The 18,783-nt window shown below is 32.9% G+C and overlaps 7 protein-coding genes across 12 annotated transcripts in view; 5 read left to right on the top strand and 2 right to left on the bottom strand.

Annotated features, from left to right (window-relative positions):
- The window catches only part of LOC108741070 (probable G-protein coupled receptor B0563.6), a 40,601-nt gene extending 36,458 nt beyond the window's left edge, over nucleotides 1-4,143 (top strand). The window contains exons 3-5 of the mRNA XM_018475695.1: nucleotides 1,699-2,023; nucleotides 2,394-2,754; nucleotides 2,815-4,143. Of these exons, the coding sequence (XP_018331197.1) occupies nucleotides 1,699-2,023; nucleotides 2,394-2,754; nucleotides 2,815-3,015 (887 nt within the window). The 3' untranslated portion in view covers nucleotides 3,016-4,143. The remainder of the gene's footprint in view (nucleotides 1-1,698; nucleotides 2,024-2,393; nucleotides 2,755-2,814) is intronic.
- A 1,802-nt stretch (nucleotides 4,144-5,945) lies between these two features.
- On the top strand, nucleotides 5,946-6,758 carry LOC108741063 (ragulator complex protein LAMTOR3). Its single transcript, XM_018475685.1, has one exon. It carries the CDS (start codon nucleotides 6,175-6,177, stop codon nucleotides 6,553-6,555), a length of 381 nt encoding a protein of 126 aa, XP_018331187.1. The 5' UTR covers nucleotides 5,946-6,174; the 3' UTR covers nucleotides 6,556-6,758.
- On the bottom strand, nucleotides 6,750-8,029 carry LOC108741062 (Down syndrome critical region protein 3). 2 transcript variants are annotated; one of them, XM_018475684.2, is made up of 6 exons: nucleotides 7,861-8,029; nucleotides 7,667-7,810; nucleotides 7,448-7,610; nucleotides 7,136-7,390; nucleotides 6,939-7,064; nucleotides 6,750-6,889 (listed from the first exon to the last, which is right to left on the bottom strand). In XM_018475684.2, exons 1-6 carry the CDS (start codon nucleotides 7,915-7,917, stop codon nucleotides 6,804-6,806), a joined length of 831 nt encoding a protein of 276 aa, XP_018331186.1. In that variant the 5' UTR covers nucleotides 7,918-8,029; the 3' UTR covers nucleotides 6,750-6,803. The 2 variants fall into 2 exon arrangements, with proteins under 2 accessions (XP_018331186.1, XP_018331185.1); XM_018475683.2 differs by having other exon boundaries at nucleotides 7,136-7,610; nucleotides 7,861-8,025.
- Nucleotides 8,030-8,057: 28 nt separating this feature from the next.
- On the top strand, nucleotides 8,058-10,996 carry LOC108741061 (gastrulation defective protein 1 homolog). Of its 4 annotated transcripts, none has more exons than XM_018475680.2 (8): nucleotides 8,058-8,412; nucleotides 8,707-8,757; nucleotides 8,817-8,943; nucleotides 9,002-9,205; nucleotides 9,268-9,560; nucleotides 9,627-9,903; nucleotides 9,953-10,104; nucleotides 10,173-10,996. In XM_018475680.2, exons 1-8 carry the CDS (start codon nucleotides 8,236-8,238, stop codon nucleotides 10,815-10,817), a joined length of 1,926 nt encoding a protein of 641 aa, XP_018331182.1. In that variant the 5' UTR covers nucleotides 8,058-8,235; the 3' UTR covers nucleotides 10,818-10,996. The 4 variants fall into 4 exon arrangements, with proteins under 4 accessions (XP_018331182.1, XP_018331181.1, XP_018331183.1 ...); XM_018475679.2 differs by having other exon boundaries at nucleotides 8,059-8,429; nucleotides 8,724-8,757; XM_018475681.2 differs by lacking the exon at nucleotides 8,058-8,412 and having other exon boundaries at nucleotides 8,454-8,757; nucleotides 9,965-10,104.
- Nucleotides 10,997-11,152: 156 nt separating this feature from the next.
- Nucleotides 11,153-12,646, top strand: LOC108741041 (ADP,ATP carrier protein 1). Its single transcript, XM_025977225.1, has 5 exons — nucleotides 11,153-11,461; nucleotides 11,535-11,796; nucleotides 11,850-12,081; nucleotides 12,145-12,369; nucleotides 12,527-12,646. Exons 1-5 carry the CDS (start codon nucleotides 11,290-11,292, stop codon nucleotides 12,536-12,538), a joined length of 903 nt encoding a protein of 300 aa, XP_025833010.1. The 5' UTR covers nucleotides 11,153-11,289; the 3' UTR covers nucleotides 12,539-12,646.
- A 167-nt stretch (nucleotides 12,647-12,813) lies between these two features.
- Nucleotides 12,814-14,175, bottom strand: LOC108741044 (uncharacterized protein CG1161). Of its 2 annotated transcripts, XM_025977386.1 has the most exons (6): nucleotides 13,956-14,175; nucleotides 13,843-13,901; nucleotides 13,605-13,674; nucleotides 13,409-13,536; nucleotides 13,111-13,351; nucleotides 12,814-13,028 (listed from the first exon to the last, which is right to left on the bottom strand). In XM_025977386.1, exons 3-6 carry the CDS (start codon nucleotides 13,656-13,658, stop codon nucleotides 12,873-12,875), a joined length of 579 nt encoding a protein of 192 aa, XP_025833171.1. In that variant the 5' UTR covers nucleotides 13,659-13,674; nucleotides 13,843-13,901; nucleotides 13,956-14,175; the 3' UTR covers nucleotides 12,814-12,872. The 2 variants fall into 2 exon arrangements, with proteins under 2 accessions (XP_025833171.1, XP_025833141.1); XM_025977356.1 differs by lacking the exon at nucleotides 13,956-14,175 and having other exon boundaries at nucleotides 13,843-13,935.
- LOC108741040 (GDP-mannose 4,6 dehydratase-like) lies at nucleotides 13,843-17,573 on the top strand. Its single transcript, XM_018475627.2, has 6 exons — nucleotides 13,843-13,944; nucleotides 14,822-14,967; nucleotides 15,057-15,346; nucleotides 16,521-16,753; nucleotides 16,995-17,210; nucleotides 17,274-17,573. The coding sequence occupies exons 1-6, from the start codon at nucleotides 13,891-13,893 to the stop codon at nucleotides 17,403-17,405; spliced, it is 1,071 nt and encodes a 356-aa protein (XP_018331129.1). The 5' UTR covers nucleotides 13,843-13,890; the 3' UTR covers nucleotides 17,406-17,573.
- The last annotated feature ends 1,210 nt before the right edge of the window (nucleotides 17,574-18,783 follow it).

Below are 18,783 nucleotides of genomic sequence, written 5' to 3'. Positions count from 1 at the left end.
TCATTATAAAAGCGGTTCGCGTTCCCGAACAGCCGACGATGCCGGGTAATTTGTTGGCGTCACATATTCTCGACATTGACATATCATATTTCATTATTTCCCACTTTTGCCGATTTCTTTGATCATTTTTTTGCGATCGCACATTGTTTACTTACTTATAATAGATGTGAGTTAGCTATTTATTTTTCTCAGTTGTCGTTCAGAAAGGAACGGCGAATGTTGAGATGATAAAAGAAGTATTTCTATAACCATCTGGGTTAATATTTAAAAGAGCTTGTTATGAGAAATACAAAAAACCCGACATCGAAAAGGCATATTATACTGCTAGTGACAAAAGTGATCAAAACTACTTGTGGTACCTATATTCCAAAGAAGTAATAAATTCGAGATCGCGGTCCACATCTGACGGTGGTTCGATAAAGCTTACCTAACATTCTTTAGAAATAAATAAAACCTTTCAATTGAAACGACGGACGCCATATGCACTCTTCGGAACTTTGTCCGTTTGTAAGGAAAACACGTCCGGTCGTATCACGTGAGCAATTTCCCATCGTTTTCCTACCATTCCAATTGTGTTTTTGTTATCGGATGGAATAAAAAGTGGGTGAGCGACTCTTGGGCATACTTAGAAACGGACTCCCGTTCGCAAAGGGGGACACTCGTTCGCTTCCTAACTGACATCAAGGCGAAAATAAAGACGTTTATACGATCACTGAACAACGGAACAAATTAAACTGACACGAAACCGAAAGAACCAATTACAAAGGAGTCGGTCATTTGCTCGTAAACATATCGAGAAAATTGCTTTTTCCCGAACCGAATTTAAACCGTCAACTTTTCGACAGAAAGTAAAACATTAAAGCAATTAACTGACAAAAGACCCTACAATAATTTCACCCTGAATTTTGTTTAAATTCTACTAACTAAAACGCGCGCAGGGAAATACAAGATTTTCATGAAATATTAAAATCAAAAAATTCCTTTCGCAAGTGTGGTATACCGATGCATATAGTGAAGAGTGATATCATAATAATAATCACAAAATATAGTAATGTTTAGACTTTTATAAGTCCCTATATGAATGAAGTTCTCTTCACGTTATTTAAACAATTTCAATTTTTATATCAATACATACCGAACGATAAAGAAAAAGCATACCTAATATACTATACGTAAAATAAAAAGAGAAGAACGAAAGTGTTAAAAACAAGTAGAGACGTGAACCAACATTGACCCGTAGGGTGGAAAATGATTTCCAAGAGTTTTAGGTGGTATTATCATATAAATTAGTCTGCCTGAACATGGGTCTCTAATGTTATCTCCCGATAACGTGGTTTGTATGCAAAGTCTGTCGAACCGAATAATAATTAACTTCAATCGGTCGACAGCAAACAGCCACCTATATCAATGTAACTGACAAAAAAGAGAACCTCATTGTCAAAAATATATGTAGGGTAAAGAAGACTATTTTCTTTCGCTGCGGGTAATTTTCGTTACATAGTGTATATAAAAACAAAACAACAGGATATAAAAATATAGGTTTCCACAGCCGGAATCCATAATAGATATAAGAAGGGAGTGTTTAGGTAGAAATGGTACAGATTTATATGTTTCATTATATTTCTTACGACTTTTTGTTTATCAGGTCCCAAAATGCTTAACGTTTTTACGCCGATGATGATTATTTTTCATTTGCAGGATATTCCGCGGCAGCCCTTTTGGCAATCTTATTTGCGATCCCGTTTGCGTGGCGAGTGCTGATTCATAGAGACCGGGGACGATGGGAAAACATCTCTTTAGCTTTCTATCATGCCCATTTGGAACTTTTTCTAGGCAACGGATGCTTGGGAGTGGGCGTCATAATGCTTTTGGCATTGACCGTCGAAAGATACGTGAGCGTCTGTCATCCCGGTCATGCACGACCTGTTCTTGGATCGCCCCACAGGGCAGTTGCCATCATCCCCATTGCAACATTTATCCTCTATCTTCCAGCAATATTTAGAAGTCGCGTCATATCATGTCGGTAAGACTACTAAGCCAACTGCAAGTGAAATGAGATCAATATTGCCGAGTTCTCAGCCAATCAGTGGAGAAAAATTAATACACGATTTCCTTTTGCAACGTTTAATTGGATTGGTTTGTCAACCTCTTTAGGCAATGTACAACTATTAGAAACTTACAAAGACGATCGTGGAAACACTTGCCTGAAGGGGTTCGCAAACCAAGTCAACGAAACGTCGCAAAACAATCACATCTTTCATCTTCTACCTAATTCTTCACTGATAAACTGAGAATTCAGCAAATTTCATCTCATATAAAAGATATTTGTGAAATTAGACGAGAATTCGTTCAACACATTTTCATTGTACAAATTTCTGTTTTATATTGTATAGGGTTTATCCGACTGGTCAATCGCTATATCAGCGTCAAGATGTACCCGAAATAGTTGAGCACCCTCTGTATAGCGCCTACACCGTGGTATTGGAATTGTTGTTCAAAGTGGTCCCCATCGTTTTGTTGGCCATATTAAATTTGCGTATTCTAATCGTGTATCGCCGTTCGTGTGAAAAAAGACGAAGAATGACATTAAGTCGGGCCAGTAATGGGGAGGATGACTCTAGAAAATTCGCCGAAGAACGACGTCTGGTCATGTTATTGGGGTCAACTAGCGTCCTCTTCCTAGTTTGCGTCTCACCCATGGTCATATTAAACATTACCCTATCGGATTCGAACTTAACAAGATACCCGTATCAGGTAAAAATACTATTAAATTATTTATTTGTTAATATTGTTAAAATTAATTTTTTATTGCAGGTATTTCGAGCTTTGGCCAATTTATTAGAGATAACGAATTATTCGATCACGTTTTATATCTACTGCATGTTTTCCGAAGATTTCCGAAATACTTTGCTCAGAACCCTACGCTGCGCCGAAAACCATCCCCGAAGGGGTTTCATTATGGTACCGGCCTCTACAGGAACAACCACTATCACCCATCACAAGAGCTTGGTGTGATATAAACCCTCAGCAATATCACTTTCGGCTGCTCCACTTTCAACTCCAGTATAAAAACGAACAAAAAAACACGAGAAATCAGAAAAGTCCGAAGTGACAACCAATGGCGACTGATATTGTATGTAATACACGATACTACTTAAAAAATAAATAACTGATAAGGGAAAGAAACGCTATAAAAAAGAGTTAAACTATTATACATGCATATGTGTGTATATGTTTAATAGTAAATGAATGTTAATGAATAGCATAAATTGTTAAATAGGTATCATATATTGCGTAAGATGTCAAATACTTTTTATTTCTAAAAGGGTTAAATTTCAGCTCGATCTCTTAAAATTTTTAACCAAAGCGTTCCTAAGAAACATTCGATTAGAAAAATGACTACACAGACTGAATATTATTGTTTATATTTTATTAATTGTAACAGCATTGTACGTAATTAGCAGTAAGTATAAGAAAAATATGATTGCAATTTAACTTAAATTTTGAATAATTTATTACGGTATCTTCCATTGATGTCTATCACGACAACATCCGGAATAAGAGCATACTGAAAGAAGATACCCTAATAAATTACAACATCCTCTTCGAAAAAGCATTAGGAACTGAATAAGATATCGAAATCAGCATTAGTATTAATACGATTCACACTTCTGACGAGATTTCAAATTTCAAATACCTAACGATCACCAAGTAATTATGCGACTGAATAAAAAAATTAAAAGGCATAAACAAAGCAAATTATAAATAACTCCCAAACGTACACCACAATTACCTGCTCTAAATATATTGTTACATGTAAAACAATATATGTATGTACATATGTATCTTAAAGACCTTAAGATAGCGTAAGCATATCTAACGCTTAATATCAATTGACAATTGATTTTCCTATTACCTAATTTAAGATCATGTATATTATTATAGGTATGTACGTACATTTTCAATAAAAGAAAAGCGTATATATATTAAATCGTAAATCCGACCCCTTCCCCGTCTATAAAATGTAATATAATAACAATGTTATCTGATCGTAAGAAACTGTAATTGTCAATCCCATAAGAATAAATGTTTCTACCATTTCGCAACTTATTTCTAATTTATCTTACCTAATTAATTAGTAGAGTGACGATACCAATACATAATACAAGATTATGTCAAAAAAAATGTTCCCAGGTACCTACTTATCAATTTTAATCAACATATGTACATATGCTGGTAAAATAGTTTGTGCTTTTTAGCACAAAATGAATGTTCTTGAAAATGCTTAACTAAGACATTAATAACAATAATAAACAGACAATTAAAAATTGCTTATCTTTAGACCACAGTGATGATTTCGTAACACAGTAGCCTCCTTCCGGTGGAAGAATCACTTCAATGTGGCGAAATGATCATTGTGATCAATAATTTAAATGACCTTTAGACTGAAAATTTATCAAGTACATGTACAAAATGTAATGTATTTTAAATATCTAGCAACAAAAATTTATCAAGAAAATGAATTCAAACAAGGAGACAAAGAGATTTGAAAAAACTTACATTTCCAAATTTAGGTGCATCACCTTCTTCAAACTTGACTGCATTTGCAAATAAATTAACAACACAAAGTCGTCCATGTAAAATAACAACCGCCACCACGTTACGCGACATTCCGTTCTAATAAAATTGCGCTCTACATTCTACAACTAAAAGACGAATTGAAAAACTGAATGAATGACCATGATAGCAATGAATGATAAGAGAGAAGTTGACCCTGATATAACTTTATCACATCTTCGTTGATGTTCAAGTTTTTAAACTTTTACGACTACCCATCCATTTTAAAGAATATTAAAATACGAAATTAAAAGCACGGATTATATATGAATAAAAATAATTTATACATTGATTAATGTCATTTAATAAGATTAATGTAAATTATAACATAATAAGCTCTACTACTTTGCCTAATGCTACGGATTTCTATGCGTAACATTTGGTTGTTGAAACTATTCATTTTCAGTAAAAGTTATTTTATTAATTGCTTGTATTTTTAATAGTAAAGGTTAACATCACAGCAGCGATTCTTCTTTTCATCAGTATCGTTATTTATAAAGATTGGTTTTATTTTTAAATGGCATACAAACTTGGTACGTTAAAAACATTGATCCCTTTTGCCACTTCTAACTTCAAAGGTTCTTGTTTATTCTGTTGGTGATTTTGAAAACTAATAAATATAATATAATATTATTACGACAAAATAATTTATTATACTTAGAATCAACAGTAAGCGTGTTTGCAGTGATGACCTACGTATAGAAAAACTTTTAAGTGAAAAACAAAATCACTCCTGGCATTAAATTATTATTTCAAACAACTATGTTGTTATAACTTGGTGATAACTAAAAAAAATGAAAGAATAAAGAATAATTATTAAGCCGATGATTAAAACCAATCAATTGAATACATGTATGATATGTAGTAATACTGTACCTACAACATAGAGTAATTTAAAAATGAAAACAATCTTCATAAATATGATAAGTACTGAAACAGGAACGATTCGCCTCCATGATATTAACCTATCCTATTAAAAAGATATAAACTGTAAACTAATTATAATGAAAATTAAAAGTTTCAACTTAAAAAAAAAGTGTACGTATAACAGAAGTCCCCGACGCTAGAAATCCGTAACATTACGCAAAGTATCGGAACTAGCCATAATTTACATTAACGCAAGTGATTCAATAACATTTTAATATATAAGTTGTAAAAAAAATTTAATAAGAAAAGTAAAAAGGTAATAAGATGTGGTGAGCTTGTTGCATACAAATCCGTACCATTATTCGAATACTTCCTTGATGACGTATAAAACCAAAATGGCCGCCGAGAGTTACGTCATATAAAATAATAGAAAAATAATGTTTTGCTTATGCAACCAACAATACACACGTGTTAAACACTTAAGCAGATAATGCATGTGAAATTGTGCTATATAAAAATATAAGAAATTTAATGTTATTAGTGTGTAAAAACCAAGGTAACAACAAATAGTATTGTAAAATAATCTGGAATAACTATAAGAGCTGTACCAACAAATTATACGAATGTTAAGTTAAGTATCAGAGGCAAAATATTTAACAAAATAAATAGCTAGCACAGAAAGTTAACAAAATGGTAGAAGAAATAAAGAAAAACATTCTTCAAATGATTCAAAAAGTACCAGGTGTTTATTCTGTGCTTATAACTGACCGCGATGGGGTACAAGTGCTGAAAGTCAACACTGACAAGGCCCCTGAAATCCCCATGCGTCCAGGGTTTTTATCAACATTCGCTTTGGCAGTGGACCAAGGAGGAAAACTTGGTCTAGGAAAAACTAAAACACTTATTTGCTCATACCCTCAATACTTGATTGTTCAAATGAACAAGCTGCCCTTAGTAGTTACTTTTATAGCCAATAACAGTTGCAATGTGGGGCACATTTTGGCATTGGAAAAGCAGATAGAACCCACATTAAGTGTCTTAAGCTTAGCTGTAGGTGAAACATATATGTAAATAACTTTTCACAGCTCTAGATCTAATGATTTTTTAAAGCTAACTGGCTTTTCTAGATTAACATCTATATATAATAAATTACAACTAAATTAAATTGTATGTATTTAAATAAGTTGTTGTCCTATTTTTATGTTTAAATAAAAAGTTGGGATATAAATGCCTTGTATGAGTAGGAGTTAAAATAAAACACTATATAAAAACAATATTTCTTTATAGATGCTTATTATTCCTCATTTTAATGCCTGAAATTAAAGCTCCCTAGTTAAAATAATTGGAAAATTCTCAGTGACTAAATGGTCATTGTAAAAAACGATGACGATATTAACTTCAAATTCTGAAAAAAAGAAATTGGTCATCAGTTTAATTTCTTTTTACCCAGTTACCTATCTTAAAATTAGGCGTAATTAACGTCGGACACGTGAACAGCCTGGGGAATATCATATAAATGGGAATAGGGACATTATGGGGGATATTTCCATCACCAATTTGGATATTTTGAATTTCAGTGGCTGAAAAACAAAACACAGTTACTGTTAATATAAAATGCAAGATCAAACGGAATAAAAGAACTTTGTCCCACCATCTCTGGAATATCCTTCGGCACATCCACAAGTTTCTACTCTTACCAGCTGCAATTCCAGGGAGCGTATTGGAACTTCACACCTTTCCAAAATAAGGTGACCTGTGAAAGGTTTGGAAACACTGCATCGTGCAGAATCTAATTTCCCTTTAAGAAGAAAATCGGGTGCTCCCGCACCGCCAATACTTAATGAAGCAGGACTAATATTAAAACTGATAGGACGAGGTGGTTCTGGTTTTTTAGGTTTATATTGTACTAAAAATTGCTGTCCTTTAAGTAAATCTTTTGATAAGAACGATCGTTTAATCTCACAGCGAATACTGTATATGATATTTACATAAACACCATGGTATGTTTCATAAAGGGTCCTGTTCGGACGTGATTGTAAAGGTAACTCAAAGGGGATTTCTGTACAACCATTTGGTAGGCGCCCGGGACCTGACACCTCACATACCACATGCAGAAGTTGTATTGGCTTAAAATTGATGGTGTTATGATATTTATTATGAGCCAGCAATTATTACAACAAACCTTTACGGCATTATAAAACGCTTCCAGTATTCCAACATTCTTTGAACTGACTTGTAAATTAACAGCTCCTTCCATAGTTAACGCAATGCCATCGTGTTTTAAATTGTTATTACACTGTATTATTATAATACCGGTAACATTTTCCTGAAAGAAAAAGTATTATTTAACAAGAATTAAAATGGGTAGTTACATACCCCCTCCTGATACACTTTATCAACTCTTTTAAATTTTATGTCTAAAGATATAGACATTCTGAAATAAACTTCCAAACAAGAGTTTCTTAGTCAGAAGTTGGGACAGGGAACGTTAAACTTTGAGCCAAAACTACTTTGAGAGCATTTTGAAAGATGATAATGACAAACGTCAGATAATCCTAACCTTAAATAATCTGCTGGTCTGATATTCTAATGTAACAGAAATAAACAAAACAAACTTATCAAAAAAAAGCTGAGAGGTACACTTTTATTGTCCTGTTTTATTATTTTTGCTAGTGGTTTCATAAGAGTAAAGAAAAAGCTGATGTAGAATTCATTAGACAAACATAAATATAGAATAGAAGTTTTGCAATCATGAACAAAAAAAAGATAAACATTGGAAAAATAAGTTGCAATTTTGGTCAAAATGCGGAGGTTGTTGAAGCTACTGGAAAGATTGGTACTATTGAGAAAATTTCCTCAGGGATTCAGCAAAAACCCATTCAGATTGAGTCCCTTGATGATGATAATGAGCAACAAACAATGAAGGACATAATGGGAATAACAACATTTGNTTATTATTTTTGCTAGTGGTTTCATAAGAGTAAAGAAAAAGCTGATGTAGAATTCATTAGACAAACATAAATATAGAATAGAAGTTTTGCAATCATGAACAAAAAAAAGATAAACATTGGAAAAATAAGTTGCAATTTTGGTCAAAATGCGGAGGTTGTTGAAGCTACTGGAAAGATTGGTACTATTGAGAAAATTTCCTCAGGGATTCAGCAAAAACCCATTCAGATTGAGTCCCTTGATGATGATAATGAGCAACAAACAATGAAGGACATAATGGGAATAACAACATTTGGGAAGAAAGCTAAAAGTTTTGATGTTCAGGTAAAAATAATTGATATATCTAGTAGCAAACAGTTAGTAATGATTCTTTGAATTACTAGGAAATGATGATACAAGTTACAAAAACTGCAAGAGAAATTACAAAAGTTCCTGAAGCAGATAGTAAAGAATCAGATAACAGTGAAAGTAGTGAAGATGATGAATTTATAGGGCCTCCAATACCAAAATGTAAAATATTTTCATTTAACGTTTATACATAATTAACAGAAAAATTTGTATACTTTAGTTTATGGTGTACAACCAGAAAAGGAAACTAAAAAGAAATTAAAAGAGAAATTAGATGACAATACTGATGAAGATGAAGATTCAGACAGTGAAAGTGAAGAACAAAAGGGTTTAATACCATGTACTCACAAAGCACAAATGACACATGGAAATAAAGCTGTTACTGCTTTAAGTGCTGACCCAAGTGGGGCACGACTGGCTTCAGGTATATACCAATTTTTATCCCAGTGATGGGTAACCAATGTAATATTTTTTTTATCATTTAAGGTTCTGTGGATTATGATGTCAGTTTTTGGGACTTTGCTGGAATGGACTCCACAATGCGCAGTTTTAGGACATTGCAACCCTGTGACAACCACCCCATTAGAGTGCTTCGATATTCTGTTACTGGCGACTTACTGTTGGTTATTTCTGGGGCAGCTCAGGCTAAAATATTAGACCGAGATGGCTTTGAACAATTAGAAACTGTTAAAGGAGACATGTACATTACCGATCAAGCAAAAACCAAAGGACACACTGCAGGACTGTTAAGTGGAGCATGGAACCCTGTAAACAGACAGGTAATTAATTTTGGAAAAAACAAATGCATACTGCTTGCGTAACTGATATCTATCTTACACATACAGGAATTTTTGACGACTAGTGCTGATGGGACGGCGAGAATATGGGACCTGAATAACAGTAAAAATCATAAAACACTTGTAAAACTACGATCTCAAAATGGTTTGAAAACTTTCCCTACAGCATGCTCCTTTAGTAGAGACGGTCGTATTCTTGCATGTGGTTGTCCAGATGGGTCTCTTCAACTATGGGACATGCGAAAAAGTATAGTTTCACCTGCAAGTTTGGTTAGGAATGCACATCAACAGGCTGAATTTACTTGCATTTCTTATGCTCATATAGGTACACTGAAAAAAATAATAATGGTATATAATCATTTGTCTTAAATAAGGTCATTTTGCAGCGTCCCTTCTATTAACGCGTAGTTGTGATGATACATTAAAGGTTTGGGACCAACGGAGCCTAAAACAACCAATCCATAAAGAAGTAGAGCTTTTTGCACGTTATGACACAACTGATTGCCTTTTCAGTCCAGATGATTCGGTAAAATAAGTTAACTTTAGATCTTAACGCGTTTCACTAACTTCATTCTTTTTGCACGTGTTTTGTAGGTGTTTGTAACGGGAACTTCAATAAATAAAGGAGAAACCGATGCAAAGCTGCTGTTCTATGATACAGAAACATTCACACTGAAACACTCAATTTCTTCACCCAATTCACATGTTATCAAAATTATTTGGCATCCAAAACTAAATCAAATATTCGTTGGCACTGGAAGTGGAATTATAGATTGCTACTATGATGATAAAGTTAGTTTGAGGGGAATTACCCTTTGTGCCGCTAAATTGCATCGACGAGTTAAACATGCAGAGGTGGTCAGCACTCAGCAGGTCATTACTCCCCACGCGCTTCCTTTGTTTCGTCAGGAACGGCGAAAAACAAGCCGGAAGCAGATGGAGAAAGATCGACTGGATCCCGTTAAATCCCGAAGACCAGACTTGCCAATAACATCCGGCCAAGGGGGTCGTCTGGCTTCAAGCGGAGGCACATTGAGCAGTTACGTTATACGAAATTTAGGTTTAAGTAAACGTGTCGACGACGATCAAGATCCACGAGAAGCCATTCTCAAGTACGCGAAAGAAGCAGAAGAGAATCCTTATTGGATTGCACCCGCTTATTCTAAAACTCAGCCGAAATCCATCTTGGAAGGTTTGGAAGATGGAGAAACGTCAGCTAAAAAGCAAAAGACAGAATAACTTATTTTAAACCGTTTGTAATAGTACTGCAAAAACTTAACGAAAACACTTGGTAAAAGTTTTGCCTGCTTTTACCGAGTGTTTGTTAAATTCCAACAGTAGTTTAGTGACGTTTCAATTTTAACTATTTATAATAGTTATATGTATAATTGCGTTGTTTTTTAATTAAAATAAAAATAAATCCTATATTGCTGTTATTTAATTTACTATTTTTACAAAGAAGGTGGTAAGGATTTATAATTTAATTTTAAATTTCTTTCAATATATTCTAATTTAAATAAATATTAATTAAAAATACAAATAGAAATGACCCAATTATTGATGAAAAAGATCCAAGTAACAAAATCATTTCACAAACGGTTTGACATTTCACATTTCTCTTTTGCGAATTTAAAAATTTACACCAAAGTATAATGTGATTTTTTTAAAAAACTTTAAAGTCTCACAGAAATTCATTCATTATATTGCCAAGATGGGGGATGGACCGGATCTTTCAAATTCATCAAATTTTATGAAAGATTTCTTGGCTGGAGGCATTTCAGCAGCAGTCGCAAAAACAGCAGTAGCTCCGATCGAAAGAGTAAAATTACTTCTTCAAGTTCAAGCGTCTTCAAAACAAATTCCTGAAGATCAACGTTATAAAGGCAATTAGTTTTATATAACATGATCCATTAAAAAAATCATAATGAAGTCTTAATTTTTAATAACATTTTAAAGGTATTGTGGACTGTTTTATAAGAATACCAAAAGAGCAAGGGGTTGGAGCCTTTTGGAGAGGAAATTTGGCTAATGTAATTAGATATTTCCCAACTCAAGCGTTAAATTTCGCTTTTAAGGATCACTACAAGAAACTGTTTCTGGGTGGGATTGATAAAAAGAAACAGTTTTGGCGATATTTTGCTGGTAATTTAGCATCTGGAGGTGCGGCTGGTGCTACTTCGTTGTGTTTTGTATACCCTTTAGATTATGCGAGAACAAGGTACTTTACAATTTTTTCTGTTAATTCATCATTACTTAATCATTCGTCTTTAGACTTGGTGCGGATGTAGGTAAAGCTGGAGAAAGAGAATACACTGGTTTAGTAGACTGTCTTCTAAAGACTGTAAAAAGTGACGGAATAGTTGGATTATACAGAGGGTTTAATGTGTCTGTGCAAGGTATTATAATGTACCGTGGAGCATATTTTGGCATGTTTGACACATTTAAAGCTTTCTTGCCGGATCCGAAAAACACCCCCGTTATAATTTCATTCCTGATTGCACAGGTAATTCTAAGTTGATTAGAAAATATAAATATAAAACGTAAATGGGGATATGTATACTTTTAGGTTGTTACAAATGTAGCAGGAATTATATCGTATCCATTTGATACCATCCGAAGGCGAATGATGATGCAATCGGGACGAGCTGAAAAAGAATACAAAAATACATTGGATTGTTGGGCGAAATTAATAAAAAACGAAGGTGTAGGTACTCTATTTAAGGGCGCCTTTTCCAATGTTATTCGAGGCACAGGAGGTGCCCTAGTACTTGTATTTTATGACAAACTTAAGGAAATGCTATGAATTCATTGTTTACTTTTCCTGATAAACCTAAAAAGAATACCTCGTTCTACACGAATTTATTTTTTCCGCATTATTATTATAAAAAAGACATTACACTATTAATTTAATGTGTTATATTNTACTTGTATTTTATGACAAACTTAAGGAAATGCTATGAATTCATTGTTTACTTTTCCTGATAAACCTAAAAAGAATACCTCGTTCTACACGAATTTATTTTTTCCGCATTATTATTATAAAAAAGACATTACACTATTAATTTAATGTGTTATATTAAATTAATAGTCATTACACTATTAATTTAATGTGTTATATTTGTACCATTTTATTAATTTTTGTGTGTAAAAAGCATTTGTTACATACATCAGTGAACACGCGATATATCTAATTACAACAAAGGTCAATAAAAAATTTTATAATTAACAAAAGTCGGTATTTAATTGTTTAAGCAACTTTATTTAAAAGAGATTACACATAATAAACAATTAAACTTAATTCAGCATTGTATGCTTATCATAAATATTTTTTCTCTGTTCTTTTACCTGTCTCTTCCACTTGTCTTGTTGATGTCCGACCCTGTTAAGAACATTACCCCTCACACTCATATTGTGTGAGGAAGGACCCCCCATTCCTGATATCGTTTCATCCTGCAATGTAAATTGGTAAAAAAGTACAAAAGTATAATTTAAATTAATACTTAAACTTTGAATACATTAATTTCAAACCTACATCTTCATTAGTATGCTCCTGGTAACTACCATCAACTTTTTTGTTGAGTAGTGGATCCAAAATAATTAAAAAGGCCATGTACACTACCAATACAGATATAACCCAAATAACAAAAATTACGACATATTGTATCGTTTTTACGTTTCTATTTTCATATTTACATTCACATCGAGGACAAAATTCTTGTTCCTTTCCTTTAATTTGTTCAGAAATTCTTGGAAGAACAACTTCATCACAATTACTAGAAGAAAATGTATAGGTATAGGTCATAATAGTTGCAGTTGCTCGCAATACTAACCATTTATTTGGAGGTCCATTTCCAATGTACAATATTCTAGCTGTATGAGAAGATTCTGTGCTACTGTTTATAACCGAACTAAACTTTGGGCATACACACTTACAGCGTGTGTTTTCATATGACTGTGCCTACAAAACAATAAATTAACAATACCAAACATTACTTAGTAAACATTATGTTTATTATCAAAACAAACCTCGACTGTTGTCAGCAAAAAAGTGCATGAACAAATAATTGCTAGAGCAAGCATTTTGTTTCTGAATAACCTGGAAGACAATTTTGGATCTTTCAAATAAGTTTTTCCTATTGCTTATCAAAAAAAAAAAAAATCAAACATAATTTTGTTGTATGAGTAAGCGATAAGATTTTATTGAACTAAAACGTAGAGATAAGGAATGAAGTGAAACAAACGATACATAAAATTTAAGGTAGACCTTCTGATAGTAGTGCCAGATAGATTCGGAGGTGGTAAAGCAGCGGATATGGCTAACAACTATAAGAAAAAAGTTGCACTAATCACAGGCATTACTGGACAGGTAAGTAATACCTATAAAATCACTCTAACGTTAATTTATTCTCAAATTTGTGATTCACTTTTACTGCTTTTAGCAATTAGGTTGACGTTTAGCTAACCTTAAAAATACCATCATAGATAAATACCGTAGATAAGCAAAATACAATACAGCTGTGGCTACGTACACAGTAAGCGTATTCTGTCTAAATAACCTAGTACACAAATTAAAAATTGTACTCTATTTTTTATGCCCTACATTTTAACGTAACTGCTGTATTTGTAATAGCACAGTCCTTTATTAAAAAAACCAAACATGTAAAAAATCCAACAGAAGATTTTCCGACAGTGTTCCCTTTATTTTAGCTTTACAAATAATTTCTCAAAGGTTCATAAAGCCAACTGGACGGCTACAAAAATTACAAACGGCCAAAGGTTACAGAAAAACAGTTTTTCTCGAATATTTCGTAATTATCGTTTTTAACGTTTATTTGGATTGTTATCTAAATCAAAAGTCTGATCATTTTCAAGGTATAGAGTTAATAATCTCGGGCATACGCTTAATTCGTTTCCATTTGCCATTCAAATAGAGTGGAAAGCGCGTTTATTTTGCATGGTATGCTCTATTTGTGGTGGGCATAATATAATCCCTGAGTTGTAAATTATATCATAATTTTTTTGAAAGTTCTTCGTTGTTGCAGACTGATTCTTCCTTTTCTCCATCTTAGTCTATTTCTTCTATTTCTACTTCTTCAATATTTTCATTTTCATCAACTATCATCTTAACTAACGAATGAATCAAATAACGAAATGAAGTTGACTTCATAATAATTGAAACTTAACTTCAACAGGAAGGTTATTCTTCTTGAGCAAATTTTGTATTTTTTACTTTTATCTCTCAGGATGGTTCTTATCTAGCTGAGTTCCTGTTAGGAAAAGGCTATGAAATTTACGGAATTATCAGAAGATCCAGCACATTTAACACATCCAGAATAGAACACTTATATGCCGATAAATATAGTCATAAAGGCGGTAAAATGCATCTCAGGTAAATTAATAGCTATTAATCAAGTAGAAAGATTGAGAAAGCTCAGCCTTCAAGCCTCATTTTATACATAATTAAAAAATAATTAATAGGTACGGCGACATGACAGATTCGAGTTATTTGGTAAAACTAGTGGGTGAAGTGAAACCCGAGGAAATTTATAATTTGGCTGCCCAAAGTCACGTTAAAGTTTCTTTTGATTTGAGCGAATATACAGCTGAAGTGGATGCTGTTGGAACTTTGAGATTGTTGGACGCTGTTCGCACTTGTGGCCTCGAAAAGACTACTAAATTTTATCAAGCCTCCACTTCAGAGCTATATGGTAAAGTTCAAGAAATTCCACAGACGGAAAAGACGCCATTTTACCCTCGATCCCCATACGGTAACTGTTTTTAATAACATCTATTTTTAAGTACAAAAGAATAATTAAGTAAATAAAGTTGAAATTTTAGGATTACATTTTTACATTAAACTCAAATAAGTAATGTAATTTTCCTTTTTATTTCAACTGAGAGTTTTGATAAGCTTCTTCAATAAAAAGAAAAATGATTTACGATTGTTATTGACACTAGTAGGTATCTAATAATGCGTTTCAACGCCTAATCGGATTAATCTAGGTAACGAAAATAGTTTGCGAACTCTTTTATCAAAATCGAAGTTTTAGCATTGAGTGAGCCACAGTCATATCTTATCAAAAATACAACAGATGTTATTTACTCAAAGTGATATTTTCTTTCAAAACTAATTAGGTAATACCTAAGTAGTTATTATACTTATATCAGGTAATAGAAACGGGCAAACAAAAAAAGTACAAGTTTAATTTTATCAAAAATGATAATTTACTTATCAAATTAATTTATTTTACAAACATTTTTACGCAAATCACTTTTTAAAAAATATTTTTTACCTTTTTTGCATATTTTATTTCGTAAATTGTCGATGACAATGTTATTGCTAATTCACGAAACGTTAGCAAACAGAATCATTACATTGTCTCAAGAAAAATTAGATTTCAAAGGCGTGTACTAACACTTTTCAGAGGCGTGTGCAAAGGCAGTGCTATAAAACTTTATATATACATTGGTAACGTACCTAATTAAAATTTTCTGTTATATCCAATCTTTACACAAACTTCAAAATCCTCACAAATTCACAAATTGTATTAAATATTCTTGTGAAAAACTTTGTGTCAGAGTTATTAAGACTAACATATTTGTTGAGAGTTTAAAAGTTTTGTCGTATTCACTCCAATTTGTTCATTAAGGATTACATTAAAAGCTTCATGTAACTCTAAATTTCTGGAATGAATGAAAATTAACAAATAAATAAGTTTAATACATATACCGGTCCTTGACTACTCAACTAAAAGGAATACCTACGTTAATGTTGAACATTTGTCTATTTCACCATCCGATTTGTAGTAAGTATTTTAGGAACTATTATATGCTAGGCCTAAAAGAACTCCCCCTGTTGAATTAAAAAAATTATTATTATTTTACTTTATTTCTTTAAGAAGTTAATGTCTAATTACATAAGACTCAAATGTAAACTTTTAGCCTGTGCTAAATTGTATGCGTATTGGGTTGTTATAAACTACAGAGAAGCCTACGGTATGTTTGCCTGTAATGGTATTCTTTTCAATCACGAAAGTCCAAGAAGGGGAGAAACATTCGTTACCAGGAAAATAACCAGAGAGGTTTCTAAAATACATTTAGGTTTGTCAGAAAATGTCGTTCTGGGTAATCTCGATTCTAAAAGAGATTGGGGACATGCAAAGGATTACATCGAGGTACCTATCAATAAGTAATTTACAGCAACAAAAATTTCAAGTCATAAATTTTCTGTTTATCGTCAGTAATTCTTTTTAAAGACGACAAATAAAAATAATTTATAGAAATGTAATTTTTGGTTTTTATCTATTACTTCAAATTTTAAGATGATTAATAAAAACGCCTTTCACTTTTCTTATCATCAAAAACTTTGTCTGCCTTTGATAAAAAGAAAAAAAGAATATTTTAAATATTTTTTAGGCAATGTGGCTAATGCTTCAACAGGATTCTCCAGACGATTTCGTAATTGCTTCCGAAGAAACAAGAAGTGTGAGAGAATTTGTAGAGGCAGCATTTAAATTTATAGGAAAAGAAATTGTTTGGGAGGGCGAGGGACTCGAAGAAATCGGAAAAGAAAAGGACACTGGAATAGTAAGAGTCAAAGTAGACAAGAAATATTTTAGACCAACAGAAGTAGTAAGTTTTCAATCAAAGTATTCAATTTTTTCTATTTTAACTGTGTGTCAATTTCTTTTAAAGGATCTTCTGCTTGGCGACGCAGCTAAAGCTAAGAAAAACTTGGGATGGTCTCCGAGAATAACATTTGATGAACTCGTAAACGACATGATGACTTCAGACATTGCGTTAATGAAGAAAAATCCTCAGGCCTAATCAAGACATCACACACATTCGTATGCTTTATTTACTAGCATTTACCTTGCCTATTAAAGTTTTATATATATTTATTACTATAACAGTATTATATTAAGTAATTTAAGCATGGGTTATATAAAATACGGAAATAAGACACAATCAATAAATTTTGCCTCTATTAAAGTATTTTGATATAACTATATTTATTACTTTCTTAATGATTCTACTCCTCATAAGAGATTGTTTTCGGGAAATATTCTAGAAAGGATGCCGTACTTTCTTCCCGAGGCTGATATACCATTTTTTACTAAAATCCTGACCCGAAAGTACCATTTCTCCTGATGTAAGGGATGAGAAAGTGTCACACAATTCCCAGGTAAAAAATCATATTTAGGAAAGCATTTTAACAACCTCCGCGTAAAAATTGCCACCAGAGCAGAAGGCGACGGGGGAAACACTACAGTGAATAAAGTAAAATTCTTTCCAAATAAGGAATGCGATTTCTTGGATAACAATCTGACCACCACATTAAAAAATTAAAGAAATCGTAAAGAATTTTCTTCCTGTTCTTTTTTCATGGTTCATCCATATCTGACGTAAGACACACTTTTACCGTTCTGTTGGTTTTCGACGTATGCATCTCGCAATTTATTACATTTCCTCGAAGACGAATAAACGTTCACGTTCGTCCGTCATCAACATGGAAGAAACGGAAGATATACACCGTCTGCAGAAAGGATATACATGTATGCTATGCTTATGCCTTTTCCGTTTCAAATGTGCTTAGAATCAACAAACAGGAGCTTTTCTTTAAAAGATAATTACGGGTGCCGCGCTACCACATGCCAGCTAATAACAAGTGCGACTCGGCGCTTTGAGTAGCCTGTGCGGTCCCGGACGAATGGCCTTTAAATCAACGCCGCGCCGCTGTTTGACTTTCGACTTGTTTAACAATCGCACTCGTGATTGAAGATCGGCAGCTCCTGTTAGGACATTAAATTTTCGAAAGAACAACCGTTTTATATTATGGAGTGGACAGTTAAATATTTGTCTTTCGCATTCGGAACTCGCTATGTATTATTCATTCAACATAAATATTGGATTAAAACACATCTAGATATTAACTCCTCATAAGGGGACAGCATTATGTGGATGTTATCTATCGCCTTATTAAATCTACAGATATGTGTAACAATAAAAGATATCAAGTATCTTTACGAATGATTTTAAAATTGATCCAAGTGAAAGCGTTGAAATGTAATAGGATAGGAGATAAAATCCTTTCTTTAATAGTGCATAAAATTTTCTACGAAAAGAGTCTGAACACAATTACGAGAGTTTATGAAAAAACATTGCCTCATGAAAGAAAGTATGGGAAAAATCTGTCCAAATTTGA

This window comes from Agrilus planipennis, unplaced genomic scaffold (genome assembly GCF_000699045.2).
Source record: "Agrilus planipennis isolate EAB-ADULT unplaced genomic scaffold, Apla_2.0 scaffold156, whole genome shotgun sequence".
Taxonomy (NCBI): Eukaryota; Metazoa; Arthropoda; class Insecta; order Coleoptera; family Buprestidae; genus Agrilus; species Agrilus planipennis.
Note: the sequence above shows the minus strand (reverse complement) of the source record. Positions and strands in the feature narration are given on the sequence as shown.